This window comes from Dasypus novemcinctus, chromosome 2, assembly GCF_030445035.2.
Source record: "Dasypus novemcinctus isolate mDasNov1 chromosome 2, mDasNov1.1.hap2, whole genome shotgun sequence".
In the NCBI taxonomy this organism is placed as follows: Eukaryota; Metazoa; Chordata; class Mammalia; order Cingulata; family Dasypodidae; genus Dasypus; species Dasypus novemcinctus.
Window position 1 is genome coordinate 20,879,324 of NC_080674.1, and position 26,381 is coordinate 20,905,704.

The following is a 26,381-nucleotide window of genomic DNA, read 5'->3' on the forward strand; positions in this document are numbered from 1 at the left end:
AAATTAAGTAAGCTAAACATGTTAGCATTTGACATCCTGTATTATAACAATGTTTCATGTTTCTCACTTCATCCAAAGAAAAATAATATTATAGGAATCATCTTCATATTTGCAATATCTGGCATAATTCCTGGTACATGGAGTGTGACTAAAATCTCTTCCTCAGTTCCAATAATAGCTCTGTTTAGGCTACAGAAAAGTGCTATTTTCTGCTTTATATTTAAAGGATGAAAAATTCCATACTACTTTAAATATAAAGAGCTAGAACCTACATGTGCCCTAAATACTTAACATATATTGACTCCTTTAAACCATGGCTCCTATGTGAAGTAAGAAATTTGCCCAGAGACAACAGCCAGTAGTGGAATACTTGGAGACTGATTTCAGGCAGTGGGACTCAATGGTTGTGCCCTTAAGCATTATGCTATACTGCCTGAAATCTATTAGCAAATCAATCCTACAGTAAAATATTCCAGTTTAATGACTGAAAAATGAAAAGATCTGTCTTGGAATATGGTGTCCTTGATGTGGGCTATGGGTGGCAGGCTCTTTGTCTCTTCAGAGATTACCTAAACTGTGACTTGTGGCTGTGGGATGATGAAAGGCTGCAGTCCTGCCCTTGGTGAGCAGGAGACAGTTTAACAATGCAAGGTCTATAAACTTTAAGTATTCAGGGGAAATGCAAAGAAAATATGCTAAAAGCTTATCGAATGCCTGAGGTCCATGCTAAAAGCTTACTAAGATGTGGAAATCTATGCTAATTCAAGCCTATTGAGAACTGAAACAAAAGGACCATTTGGCCTTTCCTCTCTGTATAAAAGGGACTAAAAATTCTTGTTCGGGGCTCGGGATTCAAACAGAAAGTTCCCGAGTCTGGCCAGCCGTCAATAAACCATTTTTCCTTCTCAAAATCATTCCTGAGTCCTAGCCTCTCTATACTCAAGTAATTGAACTGCTCTCAAATTCTACAACATCCTGACTATCAAAAAGATAGCCCCATGCAAAATCTTTCCAAATATTTACTCTTAGATTGAAAATAATTCATAATTTCTTTAATTATGGCTTCTAGATCTCCAAGACCCCTCATAAATTTTTAAATTCATAGACTCAGAAAACAAGAATATAAAATACTTTTTCATAAAAAGCCTTTACTTCCTTGTCCCTTGTTAGAAGTGCTTATTTCTCTGGCAATGAGCCTTCTCTGACGTTCCTTTAACTATTGCTCAATATCCTGGTGAAGCTTACTGCCAATGAGTTGACTCTGATTTTAATCTTAAACTGTATTTTCTTAATTTTATCCTATTACTCTCAGTAATTGCTTTTACATACCATTGCTCTTCACTTTATATTTTATAACTTCTAAAATGATTCCTTCTCTCTTTCATATTAACACATTTCATATTACTGTAGATAGTTATCTTCCTTCCCATCAATCATTTTCCAGCCAGCTCTGCATATTTAAGACTGTTTAATTGTTTCTCATCAGTCATTTCTACTATTTCCTAAATCACACTAGTATATTCTTTCTCTGAAATAATATAACAATCATGATTAGAAGGATATTGAAAACAGCATTTAGCCAAGATGCCCTATTAGTCTATTTTTCTTGGAGTTCAAAGAGGTTCTAAAATTTTGTTTTCCTATATAATAAGAGAAGCAACTCCTTATCACCATTCCTTTTTCTATTTCTCAGCTGCATCATCATCCAGGTTTTCAGGTAAATGAATAAGAGAATGTGAGATTTGAGACTAACATTTTCATACATGAAAAATGTCATTTCAGTTATGCAAAAAATGGCAAAACTCCTGGAATAGTGGCTGTGACATTATTATTGCTTTCTTTTAAAAATGTGCAGTTTTTTGGTGTTATTGTGTCAAAATATAAAAAAAAAGGCATACATTTAAATAAGGTTTCTTCTGCTAGCCTTTCTTATTATTCATGATTTGTTGTCTTTGACTGAGCAGGCTGATCTGGACAGCAAATTTTCTCTAGAGAGTAGGACACATGTATAAACTTTCTTATTATATTATTTCTCTATACATGCAAGAGTGAAGCTCATTCAGTGCATATATTTCCAACGTATCAATTCAAAGAAATATTACACGTCTCCATATTACCATTTCAACACTAAGAAAATAAATGCAAATATCTTTCATTTCAAATTATTAATATATATAATATATAATTTATTGTTATCTGTATCAAAATTCTCAGTATATTATGCATATAATTTAATATACATGTAATTTAAATATTTTCTATACGGGTGCAGACACATAAAAACTACACAGCACCCCATGGATATGCATAGCTTAACTTACCAAGATGTTTCATTTGATTATTAGTTTCCAACTAGTGCAATAAATTATATTGAGGGACTATATCTGCTCACAGTAGTCAATTACCCTGCAAGAAGGCTTTAAATAATCTATCACTCTATAAGCTCATGGCTAAGCCTATAGACAAACAGTAAGAACAAAAGTTGTCCAATAGTTCTCCTCTGCCAAAAGTTATTAGAAATTGAATTAAAACATGAACTCTTCTCTCTTTAGCATCTGGATAAGTGGAGGAATTTATTTCCAGACATTAGAACCTTATAATAAAACTGCAAACAGAAGCTTTAGTAGGATTTGTGAGACCAAAAATAAAAAAAGTACTAATGAATGTTTATTTTTTTGTAAATAGGTCATTAGAATTAGAAATTACCATGTCTCATTTATTTCTTCCTATATACAAAGTATGCTCATGTGTTTTCTTGCGTGCATTTGCAATGGATGGGAATTCATTTTCTATTGCTCTTTGTGGTTCACAAGCAAAAACCTTAAAAGCCAATGGCAAACAATATTCTTATTCTTACACTCAATAAAAGCTAAAGGAATGACAAAGAACAATCCAAAAATCACCATCCACTAATAGGCCAAAAGAGTGATTATGTGGAATACAACTATTTTGGTTGTAGTTGTGATATAGGCTATGGGTGGGGTCTGTTCCTCTCTTCATAGATAACCTGAGCTGTATGTGTCAAACAGTGAGAGCTGTAGTCCTGCCCTTGGTAACCATGGCAACAACTCCAGTCCTGGAAGAACAATTAGACAATGTAAACTCTATAAACTTTAAATATTCAGGGAAATGCAAACCAAATGTGTTAAAAGCTTACATGGAATGTATGAAGTTCATGCTAAAAGCTTACCTAGAATGTATAAGGTTCATGCTAAAAGCTAACCTAGAATGTGGTGGTTACATGTTAATTCAAACTTATTGGACGCTGAAACAAAGGACCATTTAACTCTTCCTCTGTATGAAAGGAACTCGAAAATCTTAATCAGGGCTTGGGTTTTTAACAGAAAGGTCCTGAGCCTGGCAAGTCGTAAATAAATTCTCTTTTCCTTCCCAAAATTATTACTGAGTCCTGACCTTTCCATATGCAAATAATTGAACCTCTCTCTCGATGTCTACAACATCTGGGGGCTCTCCTGGGATTTGCAAATGAAGGCCTGAGAAGGTAGCATTTCACTACCCCTTCCAAATCCCTGAGGAAGTTTGAGGTCTCAGGTGAACCCCAAATCTGGATGCCCCTGGACTACATTTAGTCCAGAAAAGATATGGGCTTCACCAGAATCCTCCTGATGAAAATCAGGGGCAACAGAAGGTCTGGAAAAATTCTGGGAAAGAAAAAAGACTCCAAACACAGAAAAAGGCAAGACTTCCCGGGGAGCATAGTGTCAGGAAAACCCTAGCTTTAATTGTTAGGAAGGAAAGTCTGATCAACTTCCAGGAGACACCATTACCTCCAGAAATTCAGGGGGAAACCATTCTCTCATGGTCTGAAAGAATCGAAAATAGGGAAAAAATGTCTGGTGTTTGGGTCTGCCTAACTGCATTGTTAGTATCTAGTTCTGGTCTTGTCTCCACTGAGGTAGTGAAGGCTTGATTATAACTGGAAAGGATGTTTATAGGTTCGGGTCCTAACATTCTGAAAATTGGTCTGGATTTAGAAAATCTTTCTAGTGAAGCTTGGTCTGGGTGTAAAAATTAAACAGTAAAAAGATTTAGCCAGAGTCTTTTGTTTTGGTGCTGAATTGCAGATACATTCACTTTGTAAACAGCCAGGGTAAATAGAAAATCCTGCTAAATTTTAGTATTGAAAGTTCTCTCTTTCTAAACTTTGTAATGGTTGCAGGGACAGCCATGTCTGGAAAATAAAAATTGTGAGTCAGATTAATAGGCTTTGTGCTTCTGTCTGTGTCTGTCCAGTGCTGGTGTTAAACTGTGTAATTATGTAAAGTGGTGAACTTAGTTAGCCTGGAACCCTCCCTTGCCATTAGCAAAGGAGTGAAATGATTGTAATTTATAAGGTAAAATCATGGAGTCTGAATGTTGGCACAAGCTCTGCTGTCTCATCTCTGAGTCCACCCCATTTGCCAGGGCTCAGGGATTTTCCGTGTCTGCACTGTGCACCCAAGTTTATTAAAATTGGCCCCAGTCAGAATGGCTGATGAAACTGGTAACTTAAATTCTAGCTGTGCTGGGGAGGGGGGGTGTCCTGGGAAAGCATGGAGCCTAAAAGGTTCTTTACAAGCTACTTTAGCAGCCTGAAACTTGCCACCATTACCTCTCCCTCTCCTCCCTTTAGGAAGATACATAGCAAAAGTGGAGAGCTGGGAAGATAGGGGAATGGCTAGCCCCTTTCCAGTGAGTCCCCGCCTTCTATTCATAAGGCACATTCCTATCTAATCACACCCTACTGCCTGAAAGTGGGGGGGTGAAGGGGATGCAGAGCAGGATCAGGATAAATGCAATAAAAATTTCTTCCCTAAGGCCAAAATAAATTTGCATAATTAACTTCTGCCCAGGTTCTGCTTTTCTGAATCTCTCTCTCTCTTTACATCTATGAAAAAAATACTTTGAAATATTTTAAAGCTGAAAAACTGGTAAAGTACCTTTATTTAAAGGAAGGAGGCTATTGCTTGAGACAATAAACCTCATATCTCTTGATAGCCCTTTTAATGGTTTGGCTGAAAACTATCAACAGTAAAGGTCATAAAAGTACGAAAAAAAAAAAAAAAAAAGAGAGAGAAAAGATAAACCCAATTCAGCTTGACAACTGTCATGACTAAATTTAATCAGCCCATCTCCCAATGCCCCAGAAATGCTAAAGATATGGAATTCTTCTGTTTTGATCTATGCCTAACTTTGTATATTCAACTTTAAAATCTGTGTTTGGCTTTTGTCAGTTTGCTTGTGCCTAAGAAATTGTGGAAAATGTAACTTAAAAATGAATCTTTAAATGCCAATGCTACCTTGCTGTTGAATTAAATATAGAGCTTGCAGATAAATTTGTCCAGCTTTAGAAATACAGGGAAGCTCACAGGATTGTTACTAATAAAGTTCTTGTAACTTAATTAATAAGGGTATCCAATTCATCTTCAAGTAAAAACATGCTAAAAACTAAGAATTAAAATCACTGTATAAGTGCCTTTATATGTATATAAATTTATAACTAAAGCTATTAAAACAGAGCAAATGTGGCCTGGATTTTGGCTATTGTAATAATAATATTGAATTAATTTGCCTCTATTTATGGCTACTTTGGGTTTATCTAGTGTTTCTGTGATAGTGGTAGTTATTACTTAAACTTATCCTGTAGTTATTTTATAACTAATTTCACCCCTAGTCTTCAACTATTATAACAGTAATTATAAACTGAATTTGCATTTGCCTTTACTTACAATTCCCACAAGTCTGGCCCACCCCTTAACAATTCAACTTAATGATTAAACTTTAAATACTTATAGTTAAATTAAAAATGAAAGGGGTTTATGCATATCACTTTTGTGTCATTATAAATATTTTTGGTCTTCTCATGTCCATTTTACTCTTTAAAGAAAAAGCTGCCTTTTTCCTTGACCTTTCCAAAGGATATAAATTAATTCTAATTGGCCATTTCCACCAGGAATCAGAAATAACTATTGCCACATTTTCCAAAAGTAAGCAATACTCTTCCCAATATGCCAGGCCTTACTAAGCATCCCCTCCCCCCTCCCCCCTCCCCCTTTGCTCAGGCTGTCTCAAAGAAAAAGAAAATGAGTAAAAGCTACCCAGTTTCTTTCCAGTCTAAACAAAAGCCCAAATGCTTGCCAAGTTCCCTCCAAACAGCAATGGAACTAGGAAAGTCAGTGAGGGAACTATATTTTAATTAACCAGCTAAGAAAAAGGTTTTAAATAACTAAATAGTGTTTCTGTATCAAACTATTCACATCTGCCTATTCGCTCAAATTGGTAAAGTTAAATATGCAGTTATATTGTTGTAGAAGTTGAGAGAGGTTCAATTATTTGTGTGTAGAAAGGCCAGGACTCAGGAATGATTCTGAAAAGGAAAAATGATTTATTGACAGCCCCTGAACTCAGGAACTTTCTGTTTCAAACCCAAGTCCTGAATAAGAATTTTGAGTTCCTTTTATACAGAGAGGAAGGGTCAAATTGTTCTTTGTTTCAGTGCTCAATAGGCTTGAATTAGCACATATTGTCCACATCTGTAGGTAAGCTTTTAGCATGGACCTTATATATTCTAGATAAGCTTTTAGCACATTTGGTTTGCATTTTCCTTGAATATTTAAAGTTTATAGAGTTTGCATTGCTAAACTGTTTCCTGCGACTGAAGTCGTTGCCATGGTCACCAAGGGCAGGACTGCAGACTCTTACCGACCCACACCCACAAGTCACAGACAGCTTAGGTTATCTACAAAGAGATGAAGAGCCTCCCACCCATGGCCCACATCAATATGAGTAATATATATTTAATAATTGTTTTATATTCCATAGCCTAAAAGTTAATATGCTATTAAAATTATTCACAGTTTTAGAATATCAAAAACAAAATTTTAAGCCCCTGTAAAAAAGGAAAACAACATTCTTTGTTTAATCAATAACAATTTCAACGTGTTTAGCTTAAGAATTATCTCTTGGGTTTATAGAATACCAAGTTAATAATTTAACATTATATGTGTTAAATCTTTAAAGTAATAAAAAGTGTAAGCATGTGTTTAATGAAATTAAATTAAATATAGAACTGCTCTCTCTTAAATGCATAAATTAAATTCCATTAGTCATGAATTGTAATGTAAAATAAACTTGCCAATCTATAATAGTGGTCAATTATAAAAAGTTCGTAAAAGCATCTTCCAAACTGAAGCATTTAAATGGTCCTAGTTCTAGAAAAAAACATTATTAACTGAAAAACCTGGATTAATATTAATAACAAGAAGTAACTTCATAGTAATGAAACCTGTCTAAAAATCAGCACAAGGTGCATTTTTAAGTAATGATAATAAAAGGCTACCTTCATTCTGCTAGAAATCTTCCATTTTCATTTTAACAATGAAAAATCGTTTTTTCCTCTACTACTAAGGTAAAATGCCTGATAATATGTTCGTGGTAAAAGTGTAAAAATAAACAAAGTCATTTAATATGTGATGTGTTGCATTAAAAATGCCTAAAAATATATAAAATCAAGGGAAACATTGTCAAACTCTCTTGTGTATTCAAACCAGACCTTGAATACATTGCAGGTTGCCTCTCCATATGAGTTATTGGTTAATTTGGTCACTGACCTTTAAAACAATAAAATTATGACTACTTTTCTGGTTGTGCTCGTGAAGTGGATGGGAATTACTTTGCAGTTTCGAGCTCCTGCAGCAGCCAATAGTGGCTAAGGACAGCCAAATGTTCAATGAATATCGTCTTTAAACTGGCACTGCTTCATAGTGCCAGAGAGCACTATGCACCAGGCTGGTAAAATTTACTCCCTAGTTTCTCTCTAGGATCAACAGTACTGCAGCTTCTGTGAAGAACATATGAAGTGGAGCAACACCAGAATACTGTAAGTAGAACTTAAACACAATTGACATTATGGCCTGCTCCCATGGAGAGATAGAGATAAAATGTAAAGTATTACAAACCTGAAACTTAAAACTATTAATTGCAACTCAAAGTCCTTATGCATTAAGTCATACATTAATTAAGTGCTGTACCTTTATCCTGTTCTAAATATATGCCTGATAATTATAATGTTATCTTTTTTACTCTTAATCACGTACAAAAATACATTAGACATGTTAAATTCCTGGTAAACTTCATTTTCTAAATAGTTAATGAACATGTCTATAAAATAAAATAGCCATCCTAGCTAGAAACAATGGGGCCACCAATGGCTTACAGGTAACTGGTTAATTAATATCAGGCTCAGACACCCTACTACTTTACTATACTCTACTGTATTAACAAAACAAGGCTTGCTTACTAGCAGTGGGTCATTGATTAAACAGTCAAAATTACCAGATGTTATTCAATTAAAACCAAAATGTAAAAAAATTTTATTCTGTAGTTCTGATCACTCCCATAGCTAAAAGAATTTCAACTTGGTGCACTAATCCTGAATAAAACCAACTGCCCAAGAAGGTGCCAGTTCACCAGGAACACCTGATGAAGCACATAAGTGCCAATCATTAAATAGCCTGAAATGTTCAAATGTTCAAAACAAAGCTAAGTTCTTAATACTATTATCTATTATATTATCTCTCTGAACATAAAATAACTTAAAATACATATATATGTATATATACTGTTCCCCACCAACTTTTTGAATGGTGCCACCTTTGCAGGCACCTATCTCTGTAATTCAGTGTCCTCTTTTAACAAACAGGTATTCCAAAATTCTAATTAAATTTGTTTCTTTCAGAATGAACATCTTATTAGTCATATGAAACTTCATCCAACTTCATACAGAATGACAGATCCATCTTCCTCCAGTCAAAATAAATAACAAAGCTTTTACACCTTGTTAGGTAAGGACTATAACGCATGGCCAGCAGGAAGTAGTTATAGAAAAGAGATCATCTCCCTTCAGCACCCCTTTAAGATTAAAGGTGTAGAAGCTCCAAGGGTAAAATAAAATTAATAGACAGATCTGGAGCCTGGCAAGAAATCCACGTATGCACCAGTAACCCCCAGAATGGCTGGTAAGGAGGGCCCCACCCCCAGGATTCTGCTGTCCAGGACAAAACCTTCTTATGGAAACAGGATAAACCCTGGATGTTACCCAGGAACTTTGTCTTTAAACCTTTGCTGAAAATTAATAGTAAGTGGGATAATCAATCAAAACAACGAACAGCCACCCACCTCATAATTCCCATGATAATTATGCCAAAGTTTAGCAAGTTAAGCTGGTATAAAGGGGGGAATGATATAGGCTATGGGTGGGGGCTGTTCTTCTCTTTGTAGATAACCTGAGCTGTGTGTGTCAAACCGTGAGAGCTGTAGCCCTGCCCTTGGTAACCACAGCAACATCTCCAGTCCTGGAAGAATAATTAAACAATGTAAACTCTATAAACTTTAAATATTCAGGGAAAATGCAAATGTGTTAAAAGCTTACATGGAATGTATGAAGCTCATGCTAAAAGTTTACCTAGAATGTATAAGGTTCATGCTGAAAGCTTACCTAGGATGTGGGAGTTATGTGTTAATTCAAACTTAGTGAACACTGAAACAAAGGACCATTTAACTCTTCCTCTGCATAAAAGGAATTCAGAAATCTTAATCGGGGCTTGGGATTTGAACAGAAAGAACCCGAGCCTGGCCGGTCATAAATAAAGTCTCTTTCCTTCCCAAAATTATTACTGAGTCCTGGCCTTTCCATATGCAAATAATTGAACCTCTCTCAAAATCTACAACAGTTAACTCCAAGGATTAATTTGTTTTTTAATGTTTTTATAATTTATTATAATTGTGATTCATAACAAATAATTTGTTATGTGAAATGGAGAATTCAATGATTAATGTAAAATGATCCTGTATACATGGTGGGATATGGTAATATATATATATTTCAAAATAATTAACTTTTAGTATATATAGGAATACACTTGTAGTACACATAAATAAATATTTATGGGAATTATTAGTACATTCACAGTGAATTAATTAGAATAAGATCTTTACACTTTAACAGGATTAGCAGATTTATGAGGGATATGCATTGTTATGGATTCTGCTGTGGGATATTAAAGAAATGCATGTTTTAATATGGGGAAAAGAAAGTAATATCTAAAGAATAACTTTTACTGAAATACATTTTGAAGTTTTAGACTACAAGGCCAATTGTTAACTTGAGTTTTGAAGAAAGAAAAGGAACTTATCTTGGAGAAGAAGGAAGGGAACATAGATTGCCCAAACAAACGAATGACAGCATGTGTATGTCATATTATACATGCAAGATATTTTGTTCTTGTTATGATCCAGGTTATTTAAATAACAAAGTAATAAAGACAACAAAATATCCACATTTATTGTTCTGTGAAGTATAACTAAATTTTAATACAAATGGAGGAAGAAAGAAAGGAAAACAAGAAGAAAAATATAGGCCATAATAGGGAGATTAAATTTTATCATTGTAATTATCAGCCAGGTGCAGTTCAGAGAGCCATTTTACCTTTTTTAAAATCCATTTTTCATAGTTACCTTGTGAAGTGATTAAATAAGAAAACTGAAGCTTCAAAGACTTGAGATAATGTCATAGATCTCTTAAGTGGAAAGATTTATATTTCGTATGACACTAAAGATCATATTTTTCTACGACCTTTCATTAACATGAAGGTTATGTTTAAGATTTTTAAAAGTTAATTCAAAGGTATCATATGTATAATTTAATAAGCTTGAAGAAGGTAAATGACACTCCATATGGTATTTGCCAAAAGTCAGGGGAGCAGAGTATCAGTGAAGTTTTGAAGTAAAAAGATTTTGAGCAATTGCTGTGAAAGGATATAGGGCTACAAGAAGAGAGGATGAAGGAGACTGTTAAGAAGAAAGCACATCCCTAGCTCTAGGGGGTTATGTAAAAGGAATCAATGAATGGATTCGGATTCATCCGTATCTTTTTTCCCCTTCTATCCAGTTATCCTCCATTAAACAATGAATGAAAGTTATCAAAATATGTTTACAATGTACCACATCATGAACCAGTGAATTCAACTAGGCAATTTCCAGATGAAGAAATGATATGGACAGGAATGTGCATTTGCACCTGCTAGCTGATTTACAGAGAAAGCAATGCTAATTTTGATTTCTGAGAAGATTAGCTGCTCTGTCTTGCTGGTAAGCTGCCTTAGAGATTAAATAAGGAAAAGGCTTTTAAAGATGATTTTATCCATCTTCTTCTACCTGAATCAGTACCTCTTGATGTTTAAAAGTCACTGAAGTATGTAATTTACCTTTTGAATTCCAGTTATTTCCAACATAATACACACAGCAATTAAATAACTCTGAGGTTCAAAATCATAATCAGGAGGAACAAAAACTTAGAGTTATATAAACATTAATATACCTTAGAAAGAGTCTGGACTACAGTGAAAAATAAGGTCAGGAAAACATCATAGGTATCTTTAACACATTAAAGTAAATCTCATTTTAAACACACACATTATATTTGTATCCGTATGTATATGCATGTCTGTGTAATATAAAATGAAGTGTCTTAATTAAATATCTATATATTTGTATGTAATTAAGTCTATGTGATGGCTTGATGCTGGATGGACCCTAAAAAATCATGTTCTTAGGGTTAATTCATTCCTGTGGGGGTTAAACTATTGTAGATTGATCTTCCTTTTGATTAGATTACTTCAGTAGAACATGACCCAAGGTGGAACCTCTTACTGGAGTCCTTTCAAAACATGATGAATATGGAGAGAAGGAGGCACAGAGACACAGAGAAAAGCCACCAAAGCTGAGAGAGAAACCCATGTAAGCTGAGAGAGGAAGCCATGGAAACCAGGAAGATGGAGGCCATGAGACCAGGAGGGGAAGGGAGATAATGGCCACCTGCCTTCCCAATTGACAGACCAGTCCAGGATTGCCAACAGCCAACCTTTGGGGAGAGAACCTCTCGTGTGCCTTTGTATGGATATTTTCATGGTCTCAGCTGTAAGCTTTTAAGCTAAAAGCCAATCCATTTCTGGTATATTGTTTTTGCCAGCTTTTGGTAAAATAAAATATATGCATACACATATATCATTTTACTTTATTTTTTCATAGACAACATGAAATTAATTGCAGTAATGCAGGATGGTAATATCTCTCATTGTCCTCAATTCCACAGTATAAACTTGTCTCACATCATTTTTTATTCAAACATTTACCCCTCCTTCACTTTTTGCAAATATAAGAATGACAAGAATGTTAATAAATAGGAACCTGCTACCCTTCCCCTAAGTAATCACAAATTTAAGTTTACCTTTCCTGTCCTATTTTCTCAGTGAAATAGACATACTATAGTAGGGTGTTTATCCTCACCTGTGATCAAGACCTATTTAGGCTATTGCTACCTTCAGTGGATATTTTGAATGAATTTTCCTCTCTCCAGTATCCTCAATTTCTTTGTCTCTATTGAGGTTTACCTTTCTGAAGAAGAACATGTTTCAGTCCTCTAACTTATAGCTAAAATATTTATTCCATCATGTTCTCATCTCTTTGTTTCATACTCTTTTCTTCCATTTTACTACAAAGCATTACCCAAAACAATGGTGGGCTTTTCCTCTCCCTCATACTTTCTTATTTCTCATTTTCTCTTTACTCACAGTAATTTGTTTCTCTGCCTGTTGTAGAAAAGAATAAATGTATATGTTTCCATCCGAGTATGTAAATGCCCCAGTGTGCAGATGCTGAAGACAGACTCCTCAGTTCAGTTTTCTGTAACTACTTCATACTTGAGCATGATTATTTTTCTCTCTGAGATTTAGTTTCTTCAGCTATAATATGCTGATGTTAATAGTACTTACCTCATCATGTAATAGTAGTATTTAAATGAGTGATAGCACATGTACCAAGTCAAGTGAAACTTAGGAAAATTTCTTAAAACTGGCCTGGTACAGAGGAAACATTCAACAAATATTAGCTGCTGTTACTATTATTGGGAAGATGACATTGTTTATGATGATAATGATGAAAATTGACTCTCTATTGTCACATTTTTGACCCAGGGTTGGTAATCCCAGAAGAGAAATATTACACTGAGAAAACATACTAGGTGAAAATACTAATTTTTACATGTATCAGTTTTGACTTCTGCTCTGTTTGATAAGTGGTTATACAATTTGCATTCTCCCTTTTGTAGTATTCAAAAGACAAGTCATTCCTCAGTTTTAAAATCAATATAAAATTTTAATTTGGGGGAGAAAAAGTAATGTGATTTTATATAGTACAAATAGAAAAATATACAGAACAGATTATACATAGATTAGATGTTAGATATTAGAGAGATGATAGATAATAGATAGATAGATAGATAGATAGATAGATAGATAGATAGATAGATAGATAGATAGATAGAGATTTGCTTCAATATCTACACAGTAGCATATTAGAATAAAACTTCTTAGCCTGTGGTCTGAACACATTCTCTGGTAGAATCATCTGGATTACTTGACAGAAAGGAAAATTCCTACGTTCCATGACAGTCTTACTGAATCAACATTAATGACATAAAATCTAGGGATCTCAATATTACCAGATTTTCTAGCTGAAATCTTTGACCACTTAAAAATGGAGATACTGCATTAAGTGTTGCATTTAAATCCTTCTTTGCTAATTATCTGCATTCTGTTTCATCTTTACTAGGACAAGAGCATTCTGCACTCTTAAAGGCAGAGAATAATGGGTTTGGTCCCCATGACAGATTATTAGAAATATAATGAATAGGGGAGAAAGTTAACGGTTTCATTAAGATCTAGCTTGATGTCTCCATGATCATCAGGCAAAATCCTGTCTCCTAATAAGTGCAAGCTAATATGGTGAGGATTTTTACTTAGTTAGAAAAGTCTCTTATTGTTGTTACTTAGATAAATACAACCTAGAGTAATGAAAATAGTAGTGGTGTTCATTATAAATCTCAGTTCTCTGAAAACCCTAAATACTGTCACATGTACCTTATAAATAAGTGTTTTGAAACCCAAACTATGAGTTAGCCATTTTCTTAATAATGCACAGGTTTATTTGGAGAAAAGTGGAAGAAAACATATTCAGCAGGAGAAGGCAAAGAAAAGAAAGAAAATCGAATCATGCAAAATCTATTACAATGTCTGGAAGTAAAATGAGGTTCCAGCAGGGGGACATGGGGTTAGAATACAGAATATAAACCCTTTGCCAAAAGAGCAAAATAGAAATTAGAAGAGAACAAAGAACTATGAAGAGAATGCTAAATTTTGGCAGGGACCTGATCAAACACATTTGGAGAGCCAAATCTCTCTAGGTTGTTTTTTTCATTAATTCAAGATTTCAAGTAGTTTCATGAAATGATCAGTTCTCTTTCAGTTGAATTGTAGCACTAATTAAACCTTAATATAACTATAAAATAACCTTTAATATAATTCAAGAGGTTTGTTTCTTCAATGTTATTAAAATGGATTCAATTTCTATGGTATTTAAGTTAGCATATTCTTTTTATATGCCTCCCATGATATACTTTGTTCCAATTTTGATTTTGAAAAGATCTTAACATTTTGGTTACTCTCTTTTATAATATATCTTGGTTTTTGTTCATCAGTTTATAGTTTTTGAAATACATCTATTCAAATATTTTTGATAAAAAATTAAAGGACCCTTAGTTCTAATGTAATTTGCAGGTAGGATTCTATTTTAATTGATCAATATCTGCAATGCTGCCTAGGCCATCCTCTGTTGATACTGCTGAATCACCTAGTTTTATTTTGATAACAGTTAATTCCTGGATATCACTGGATACTTCAGGAGAAATAAAAATGAACTATAATATAAAAAATGGGCACACACATCCATGTTGTATTCTACATTAGATCTTCCCACCTAGCATATTATATTTCCTGAAAGAAGATTCAAAGGGTCAGATACACAATTAAAATGAAATTACATGTTGAAGGTAACTATTTTATCTCATTAAAATGACCTGACATTTTAGATTATTCATACCTCTGCCAAATTTCTATTCATGGACAGATGGGCGAGTTGCCTGAATCATAAAAAGCCTGTTCTTTTTACCTTCGTCAAAGAAAGTATCCCTTCTCTGGTTTCTTTGTCGGTAGAGATGGAGAATATTCCCAAACCATCACCATTTATGATGGAGTATGTCATGTCAGCATTTGAGCCAGTGTCTGCATCATTTGCCTTGATTTTTCCAACAGCTGAACCAACTTGAGCTGACTCAGGAACATACAGCTGATAGTGCTCTGGAAAATATATTATATTAAACTTAATTAATCATGATAATAACCATAAGAATGATAATCTCACAAGAAAGCTATGTTAAAATGTTTAAACTAAATATTCAAATTATATTACACATCATAAAAAACTTTTCCTCTATCAGATTTCACAATATTAGTGCATTATTTAATAATGAAAAATACTAGTCATTTCATTTTTAAAATATATTTAAAATATTATAACTGAAAAGAACATGTAGATATCTGAATATAAAGCATTGTATTGACTATAAGCCCATGAGCAGAAAGGAAATTGTTAACAGAGATCAATTCAATTTTGCTTTCTTAAACTGAGAAAAAAAAACTGAATTACTTAAATAGTAATGTAATCCCCAATGTATTTCTCCTTCTGTACAGTATATGAAAATTAAAACATAAATGAGTGGAAAACTAACCTAGAATCTAAATGAAAAACAAAGGCATAAAGGACATTGCCTATGATGTGAATATACATTAGTGCTATGATCAATAGACTTAAGTTTAGTGAAATTATATATCAGCCATGACAAAGAGAGAGAACAATTTTTCTATATTTATCATTTATTTCCCATCAGCTTCTAAAAAGTATTTGAAGTGGTTTTGCAATGAAGTCATAAAATGATACTAAATATAAATAAACCAATAAACAAGTTGAAAGTTGCCAATGTTAATATAATGGTCACATAGGATGATGCAGTATTTGTGAATTAGCATTAATATTGACTTTATATCTTGTATAGCAACAACAGTAAGACATTATTGATTCTATAAATCTTATTGTGTGATATGCAAAAAGAACTATTTTCCATAATCTATCCTGATACTAAATGCTGACTAGAACTTACAAAAACTTATGTAATAAATGTTAACAAACACAATAAACATGCCTGTATGAATTGTTTCTTGACAAGTTGGATACATCTTTCTTAAATCAATTTATTACAGAAAATCTCAAAGAACAATAAAAACCAGAACCTTGAATTAAATGTAATTTGACAAAAAAGTTTCATAAAGACTAAATTAATAAATTCATACTTTATGCAAAGATGTAAGTAGATTATATTTAAGCAAATGCAGAGGCTCCTTGATAATAATTTCTCTCAGTCAGTCTTTTGTTAATTGTTGTATTATTTTTTTAAAAAGTTAATAACTGGTGAGTTGTCTACATATTTTTATTGGCATCTAAAGGTAAAATTGTATATTTTAAAAAGCAGATATGTAGATATCAAGGATTGAATGTTTGCCTGTGTGCTTGTATGTATTCAACAAAGCCTTTCTCTTATTTCTCTTCCATACTCATTAGAGACAAAACACACACGTCCTGGAAAGGGCAGGATGCAAAGCTTCACAGGACTCTACCTCTCTTCTTACACTTGACTAGTGAAGGAATTAGTAGCTGACTCAGATTGTTCTAAAAAGAGTTCTTCTCCAACAATGTTTTAACTGGAGCCAGGAAAGAGCTTTGGTCTCTATTAGTGGCAAAACTATAAAATGCTGAAAGGGGCTTCTGAGAATAACCACATTTCCAAAGTTCACATAGAAGAACCCAATCTAAGGTCTTAAGAGTCTGCACCAGAAAGAAATCTTAATAGTGGGTACAGGTCTTGAAAATATTCTTATGTTCCTGGTAGGGCACATTTTAAAAAGGACACAATATTCTACAACATATAGACATATAAAATAAATTAATATAAATATTCTAAAATGTTTTCTGGGACACAGAGGCCCGGGGACTCAATTTCCTGGTTGCTGTGGTTTACAAGGCCCAGGTAGACCAGGCCTTCCCAGAGTTCTGTTAGCCATCCAAAGTGTTTTTAGGTAGTGAAATCGAGTGTTATGGCACTACCAACTAACCAAACAGACAAAAAACTCCTATGAAATAGAGAAATATAAATAAGCTGCATAATTATTATGGTGGTGGTATTACCAAAGAGGTTGCTAAAAGCTGTACAAGTGGGTTATGAAAATTTCATGCTCCTGGAAATATTTAGATTGAGTCTTACAAAACTCAACCAAGCCTAAAAAAAAGATCATGTTTAGAAGGAAAACTGACCCTTGTTAATTCATTCAGTCCTTGTCATCCTGGGATTCTTTGGGGGATGTTTGGAGAAATAAAACAAATGAACAGCCAACAAAAACCTATCATAACTTTATTCTTGGAAGTTTCTCTATGACTTTTCATTTGATAAATTTCAAGCATCCAAAAACAGTAAAATAATACAATGAATACAATTTTGTGTGGTCAAGTCTTAACATGTTGATGTATTTGTTCCAAATCTTATTTTATAAAGAAATGCATAGTTTTAGACACAGCTGATTTCCCAGATGATCTACTTGCCATAATCAAATCCTCAGCTCACCCTTCCAGATTCATAATCACTCACTTGCATGTCTTTATAATTTTGCTCTACATATCTAAATACATATTTAGATAGTACAGGTTTTTATATTTTATATTTATATGTGTGTGATACATTCTTTCCACCTTGTTTTTTTCCTCCACTCAAAATAAGTGTATTGAGATATATAAAAAATGATACATGTAATTCTAGTTCATTTTTAACCACAGTATAGTATCCCATTGTATGAGTTCCACAATTTATCCATGTTTCTGCTTTGGCTACTTTAAATAACACTGGAATGAATATTATTTTACATATTTACTGCTGCCCATGTAGGAGAGTTTACCTAGGCTATAACCATAAGAAAGGCCTTGCCTAGATTTTCAGGAAACTCTTCTTTCCCTGGTTCTATAACCACCTTCCTGAAAGCTGCATCTTAATTGCCTTACAAACTTACTGTCTGTTTTCACCTTAAAAGTTAGTATTGGCCATAACCATGCCTCTAATTTTTTCCTTATATACAAACTTGAGTGAAATATATTTATTTCTGCAATTTCAACCTGTTAAACTTTGGTTCCCCATTTAGCATTCACAACTAATCTCTGCTGAATACTTGTTATATGTTTTCAAATGAATGCTGGACATTTACAACTAGATATCTTGAAATAAAAATAAAATAAAAACAATTTGGAAAAATTTTAATGTGGACCAAGGCAGGTATAAACAAAAGAATTGTTTAATATTTAGAAAAAAATAAAAGAGTAAAATGGGACATAGAAAACTGAGTGAATCAAACATGCACATTTAACTTATTAGAAATCTTCCCCTACTTACTGATATAAAACTCTACTACTATATTAAAAAAAAACATAAACAGAGAATTAAGCTTTAAAAATATTAATTGGTCATGAAAATAAAGACATTATGACCCAATTCAAAAGAATAATTCTACAAGTGGTAGCTATTCTATAAAGTATAAAATAAAAACTAAAATAACCTGATATTCATAAAGAATTTCCAAAAAAATTATTCTAATAGATAAAACGTTTAATGCCAAATATTCAAAGTGTTTCCTAAGCACTAGGAAATAGTTGGATATAAGATTTATTTATAAATCAAAAGTAGCTGGATATTTTTTAAAGACTTACTAAGGAATGGATGTTCTAAAAGAACAATAAAATATTCAAATCCCAAGAACATAGTCATGGGACATCTCAAAAAATATGGTAAAAATATCAGCAATTTGTAAAGTAAAACCTCTGAGAATAAATATGACAATGATGATATTCTGGTAAAATAATTGAAGGACTGATAGAGAGGAAATGGGATAAATGGAGATATTACAGTAATTAGAAATGAATTTTATGAGGTATGTATGCCTCTGATGGTAGACACCCAATAAAACTAAAAAAAAAAAAAAAAGCGTGTCATAATTTAAATAATCTCAAAGAAACCAGAACTGATGAAAGAGGAGTCATTCTAGAATAAATACTGTATTCTACAGAGCCTGGTATGTACTTATTTCTTAAATATTTGTGTGTTAAGAGTAATAAAATATGTACTTTTTTGTGGACTGAATTTTGTCCCTCAAAACAATATGCTGAAGTTCTAATCCACTGTACCTCAGAATTTGAACTTATTCAGAAATGAGTACCAACAAATGGAATTAGACAATTTAAAAGAGGCCATGCTAGAATAGATTGGGCCCCTAATCCAAAATGACTAGTGTTTTATAAATGAACAATTTTTGAAAATGCCAGATGGACTGATAGGAGAATAGCAGAAGCAGAAATGTGAAGATGCATGTAACAAATTATTTCCTACAGACTTCAAAGAGGCATCTTTTAAAAATAAAATCCTATTCATTTGTGTTTTAAAAGCACTGATTTTTCTTTTATAATTCTTGAGTATGTAAAGCAGTCATGTCATTGCCTTACATATACCTATGTTTTTATGAAAAGGATAACAATTATCCTTCATGATTCTGCTGGCCTAATTTACTAACAGCAAAGTAACACCCATGATGTATACAAGGTAGAAAAGAACAGTCCCAGTTATTGTTTAATAGTTATTTATTATGGAAGGCTATTCCATTTCAACTGTGCAGTGGTGAAGAGTTACTAAAACAGAAAGGTAAAAGATAAGGTAAGGTAAAGTAAGATAAGGTAAGCATGTTTCTTGATAAACAAATTTTTGCTTACTTGAGGTCTGAATTAGGTGCCTATATGATATAAAATTTTGTGATCTCAAAAGCCCTGCCAACAAACTGAAGTGTATATATATTTTACCTCCATATGGTGTGGGGAAGTGAGAATATCGTTTGGTAAAGGAGAAAAACATGATTAGCTAGCTATCTTTTTACTCTTAAGTATGATCTTGCAATTAAAATTTTAGGATTAACATCATGAGTTGTCAAGTTATGGATAGACTGAGTCTTGAATCTTTTTTTTTTTTTTGGCAAGCTATGAATTTTTCCTTCAAAATGTTTTTTATTTCTTTTTAAGTATTATTTATATTTCTGAGTTTTCTATCTTCTCACCCCTATGAAATATCATCTTTGATATTGTATACAGATATTTTTCCATTTTTACCTCTGTTTACATTCTATATTTTATATTAGGTTGGTGCAAAAGTAATTGTGGTTTTTCATTGTTGAAATTTGCCATTTGATATTGGCACACATTCTTAAGTAAAAGTGGTTACATTATACATCATTTTAATGTGCAGTTTTTGCTTTATGGGTTTTTTTGCTAATGATTTATTACTTCCTGTTTATTTTATATTTATTTTATATTATGGAAATAGTGTTAAGCTCAAAGTAAATTTGAGCAATTTTCTTATTTGAGTTCAAAATGGGTCATAAAGCAGCAGAGAAAACTTACAACTCTACAACACATTTGGCCCAGGAATTGCTAACAAACATATGGTGCAGTGGTGGTTCGATAAGTTTTGCAAAGGAGATGAGAGCCTTGACGCTGAGGAGCATAGTCGCGGGCCATCGGAAGCTGACGACCAGTTGAGAGCAATCATTGAAGCTGATCCTCTTAAACTAAAGGAGAAGTTACCAACAAACCATTATATGTTGACCATTATATGGTCGTTTGGCATTTGGAGCAAATTGCAATGGTGAAAAAGCTCAATAATTGGGTGCCTCACAAGCTTACTGAAAATTTAAAAAATCATTGTTTTTAAATGTCATCTTCTTTTATTCTATGCAACAACAATGAACCATTTCTCAATCAGATTGTGTTGTGTGACGAAAAGTGGATTTTTTATGACAACCGATGAGGACCAGCTCAGTGGCTGGACCAAAAAGAAGCTCCCAAGCACTTCCCAAAGCCAAGCTTGCACCAAAAAAAAATCATGGTCACTGTTTATGGTCTGATGCCGTCTGATCCACTACAGCTTTCTGAATCCCAGTGAAACCATTTCATCTGAGAAGTGTGCTCAGCAAATCAGTAAGATGCACCAAAAACTGCAAGGTCTCAGCCATCACTGTTCAACAGAAAGGGCCCAATTCTTCTATGACAATGCCTGGCTGCACATCGCACAACCAACACTTCAGCTTCAAAAGTTGAATGAATTGGAATATGAAGTTTTGCCTCATGTACTATATTCACCTGACCTCTCACCAAACGACTACCACTTCTTCAAGCATCTCGACAACTTTTTGCAGGGAAAATGCTTCCACACCAGCAGGATGCAGAAAACACTTTCCAAGAGTTCAATGAATCCCAAGGCATGGACTTTTATGCTACTGGAATAAACAAACTTATTTCTCATTGGCAAAAATGTGTTGATTGTAATGGTTCTTATTTTGATTACAATAGATGTGTTTGAGCCTAGTTATAATGATTTTAAAATTCACCACCTGAAACCGCAATTCCTTTTGCACCAACCTAATATTTCCATTTTTACTACTGTTTACATTCTATATTTTACATTTGCATTTGCTTTTTAAAAATTTTCTTTCCTTTTGTTTTCTTTTTAGGAGGTACCAAGGATTGAACCTGGGACCTCATACATGTAAAGCTGGTGCTCAACAACTGAGCTACACCGGCTCCACTAAAGACTGATCTTAATTAAGCATTTTTAGTTTTCTGTAAGTCCTGTTTAATTTCCTAGATCTCTTTTTACACATCATTGAGGTGACTGTGTTTTATGATTATTATTACTATTTCAACAAAATTATATTTATTTCTAAAAATTCCAGCTTTCTTTTCCTATTATATTGAAGATAATCTGAACTATTTCTATCCTATTAAAAATGATGAATAGTTGTCTAAGGTTTTTTTTGTGTATTTATAATTGGTTATTTTCTCAGATTTCTGGGGAATCTTAGACTTTTCTCTCTAGATAATATAGTAATTTTAAAGGCTCGTAAGTTTTCTGATTTTTGTGGCACAAAATGTTTTTACAACATACTAATATCATAAGTTTATAGTGTATTAAATATTTATATGTTTATTTTATTACATTTAAGTGTAATAGGCATGTATAATGCATATATATGTATCTATAAATCACTATTGTATTTAGTATATCTAAATCAGACAATGATTTGCCTCTGTTTATATATTTTGTACAGAAATATTTAACGTTTATGTAGTACAATTTATCAATCATTTTATTTATGTTTCATGCTATTGTTTATTTTGTCTTTTCCTCTCCAAAAGTCACTGAATAATCTTTTATACTTTCTTTTAAAGTGTGAAGAGCAGATAAAGCTTTCATCAATCTGGTAAGCACTCATGATGCCAATTTGTCTATTTTCATATGGATGGCCAATGCTATCAGTGCCTCTCAATCCTAATATATTTTTACCTGTAATGCCAGCTCGGACATATGCCCTGACCCAGCATATATACATAGGTCTGCTCTACAAAGTCTATTTGTTTAATATGAAAGGGTTTTGATTTATGGTTTATCCATCCCTCCCTAAGTGGTTTTTTTTTTTAATGTTCTTAATTATTTATGAATTTGTCATTTTCCTTATGTATTTTTCTGGCCATCCTATATTTTTCATTCATTCAACAAATGACCCATACTTTGTGCCAGTATAATTGCTGGTACTGGGGATACAATAAACAAAACAAAACAAAAAATGCTCCATCCCTGTAAAGATCAATCCCGCAAAAGAGAGAAAATGGGCAAGATATGTAAATAAAATATATAATGCATTACACATTGATGAATACTAAGGAGAAAATACTTAAAAAGGTTTATTAATCAGCTAAGTATATGTTAATTGCCTACACATATACCTCAGTAGCTTACAACAAAACATTTAATAATTCTTCCTCATGTTACATGAGCGCTGTGAGTAAGCTACATGTTATCAGCACTGGCTCTGATAGAAGTGATTTTCATTCAACAATATTGGCTAAAAATCTAGTCATTAGGAGAGCATGAGCATGAACACAGAAGCAAACCACTGAAATGCATTTAATGCTCCTCCTCAAACAAAGTTTAGGGAATATGTGCTTACTTTTCCTCTGCCAGACTACAGTCATTGATAAAGCCCGAAGTTGAAATAGCAAGGAAATGAATTTCAGGAAAGCATGACAAGAGAGAGAAAATGAACAAATAATTGTGAACAAAAAATGCAGTCTATCCATAGCCCACTCACCCTTAACAAATGCCTGTGTCTGTCTTGCAGGCAAAATTCATTCTCTCGCTCCCTGACACCCCCCATTGTCTTTAAATCATGCTGTGGGTCTTGATTTTCAAGAACTTGTGATGTACTTCATATCAGTATGAGGCTGTTTTGATCCAGAGACTTCTGAATTAGTAGGACAAGTTACTTTACCACCATAAATACAACCTATACTTGGGTTTGGGCAAGGAAAAAATAATAAAAATAAATGACTCCACTTGGAAAAGGAAAGAATGTCAATTGGTTCATAATAATTCAGAAATCATGCTGTGTAAGTGCTTCTTTCTGACTCTAAGGTTGTGAGACTGTCTTAATTGGAGAATATTTTACATTTGTCCCTTTTAGTTCTGGAAATGGTGACATTTCTGATTTCTTTCTCTTTACTTTTATCTCTATTAGAAAATCAATGACTGCTTTTTTACTAAGCTAATCTCTTTCTTGTAGTAGCTTATAAAATACAACTAAAAGAATCTATTCACATAACAATCATCTTTCTTAAGGCTGCTTCACCAAGAGCCATGAGTTCATTTCACACATTTTCTGCCTACGAAGTTATCCCAGCCAAACTTTTTACCATAATAAACATGGTCAATTTTAGTATTCTATGACATTTACTTTACTGATTACTGCCTCAAACAAATTCCACATATTTGGAACATACTCTATGAGAAGTTTGCTTTCAGAGACAAGAGAGAGAGAGAAAGAATATAGAATGACTAACCACTTTGTATAATAATCAACTTTTGTATCCACCATCATTGATACCCTGCATCCATGATCCTCCCCTGCCACAGCTGTAATCGTTCTGTGATCCAAAATTTCTTAAAAAATGAAGCCAATAAAATAGCCAAACACAACCAGTAAGAAAATGAAATAATAATGATAGTTTTAGATATAAGAAATAAAATACAAAAATAACCTTTTAAAAAATTTTGGAATAATAAAAAATGATGAAAAAATATTAAAAAAATTTTTTTGAAAGTTTTGCCTTTCTTCACTGTAAGATTGATGTGGGGTACTAGTGATGGTGGATACATGGGAGGAAGCTCACCTGGGCATATACATAAGGCATATAAATGTGTTCAAATGTTCATGGGGCAGTGTCATGGTGGGTGGAGATTCACACAATAACTGAAGGAATGTTGAGTTCCCATCCTAGGGAGTGCTGCTACATTCTCTAATAGAACACCATGAATCCCCTGAGTATAGGGCCAATGCCTGGTGAAGGAGGATGGTCCATTGATGGGCTCTTGATATTGATGACTGTGCTTATGAAACTTTACTCTAGAAATGGAAACTTAGCTTGGTATTGTAGGGTGCCTAAGGGTTGCCCCCAGGAGCCTCCTTGTTGCTTAAATGTGGCCTTACTCTAAACCAAACTCAGTATATAAATTACCTTTCCCCCAGCATGGGATGTGACCTCCAGGGATAAACCTCCCTGGCACTGAGGTACTACTACCAAGAACCAACTAGCAATGCACCTGGATAAAAGACCTTGACCAAAAGGGGGAAAAGGTAAAGACAAATGAGTTTATATGGCTAGGAGATTTTGATGTGAGTCAGGAGGTCATTCCAGAGGTTACAACTCAGCAGGATTTGTACAACTCAGCAGGATCTCATTGACTGCCAAAGTAGATACTACCCCAGATAGCAGGGTATATCCTGAGGTCTCTGGAGACATCCAGATATTATAGTCAGGTCAGAGAGCTCAGGAGTTTGGTGCCTTGCCAGTGGGTCATGCCTTGGAGTTTATGCTCCCCAGGGTGGCAGAAGTGGACTCCCTACACATGGTTTCCCTACACATGGCTCTTCTGTTCTTCTATTTGAATCTATAATTAGTACTAGAGTTGGGAGTTGTAAGTCCAGGAGACTTAAATCTTTGGGTTGTCCATGTGCCAGCTGGGCCCCAAATCTCAACGGAGTTACCAAACCTACTCTCCAGTTCATTGGACTCACCCAGGACAACTGACAAGAAGTGATGATGGACAACTACCATACTAAGGAACCAAGAAAGAGTACAACTGAAAACAAGAGAGTCCCATCCATTGGCCCTAATGGATTGCAGCCCTGTCCCATTTAGAGATGGAGTGATCATCACCATTCCAGAATCCTCAGGATTGGGGAATGAACTATGGACTAAAGAAGAGTTACTGGTATTCTACTATAGACTTAGTGTGATTCTAGCAATGGAAGAAATTATATCATTGATGTGGAGGCATTGGTCACTGAGGGAACCTCAGGGAGAAAACAGTTGTAATAGGGGAGCATTTTCAGGACTTGGGGATTGTCCTGAATGACATTACAATGACAGATACAGGCCACTATAAATCTTGCCATAACCTACAGAATTGGGAGGGAGAGAGTGTAAGCTACAACGTAAACTTTAATCCATGCTCACTTAAACTTTAATCCATGCTTATGGCAATGCTCCAAAATGTGTTCATCAATTGCAGTCAATGTACCACACTAATGAAGGATGTTGTTAATGTGGGAAAATATGGGAGGAGTGGGGAGTGGGGCATATGAGAATCCCCTACATTTTTTATGTAACATTTATGTAGCCTAAGTATCTTTAAAAAAAAAAATAGATATAGTATGGTGGCATTTTTGGTACATTGAAATTGTCCTGAATGATATTGAAGTGATAGATACAGTTCATTATATATCTCGTCTTAACTTACAAAAATATGTGGGATAGAGTTTAAACTACAATGTAAACTATAATCCACACTTAGTGGCAATGCTCCAATATGTGTTCATTAGTTGTAACAAATTACCACACTAATAAAGGACGTTGTTATATGTGGGAAAATGTGGGAGGAGTAGGCAGTAGGTATGCGAATCCCCTACATTTTTTAATGTAATATTTATGTAATCTAAATATCTTTGTTTAAAAATTAAAGAAAAAGAACCATGATAACTCAAAAAAATTTTTAATTGTCAGTTTTTGTTTAAGTAACAAATAATTACTGTATCTCAATGATTTACAACCATTAAGATTAGTGCTTGCTGTCACTTTATGAGAGCTCCAGTTGGCTGGGACTTAGCAAAACCATGCAAACTCATGATAGTTTCTTCTCAGATGTGGTGTAAACTATGACTTTTCACATACCATTA

At 33.7% G+C, this 26,381-nt stretch overlaps 1 protein-coding gene across 5 annotated transcripts in view; it reads right to left on the reverse strand.

The window, feature by feature from the left end:
• CDH18 (cadherin 18) overlaps window positions 1-26,381 on the reverse strand; it is a 1,139,369-nt gene that overhangs the window by 116,920 nt on the left and 996,068 nt on the right. For all 5 annotated transcript variants that reach the window (XM_058307287.2, XM_058307289.1, XM_058307283.2 and 2 more), the window contains one exon: window positions 15,064-15,251. In XM_058307287.2, the coding sequence (XP_058163270.1) occupies window positions 15,064-15,251 (188 nt within the window). The remainder of the gene's footprint in view (window positions 1-15,063; window positions 15,252-26,381) is intronic.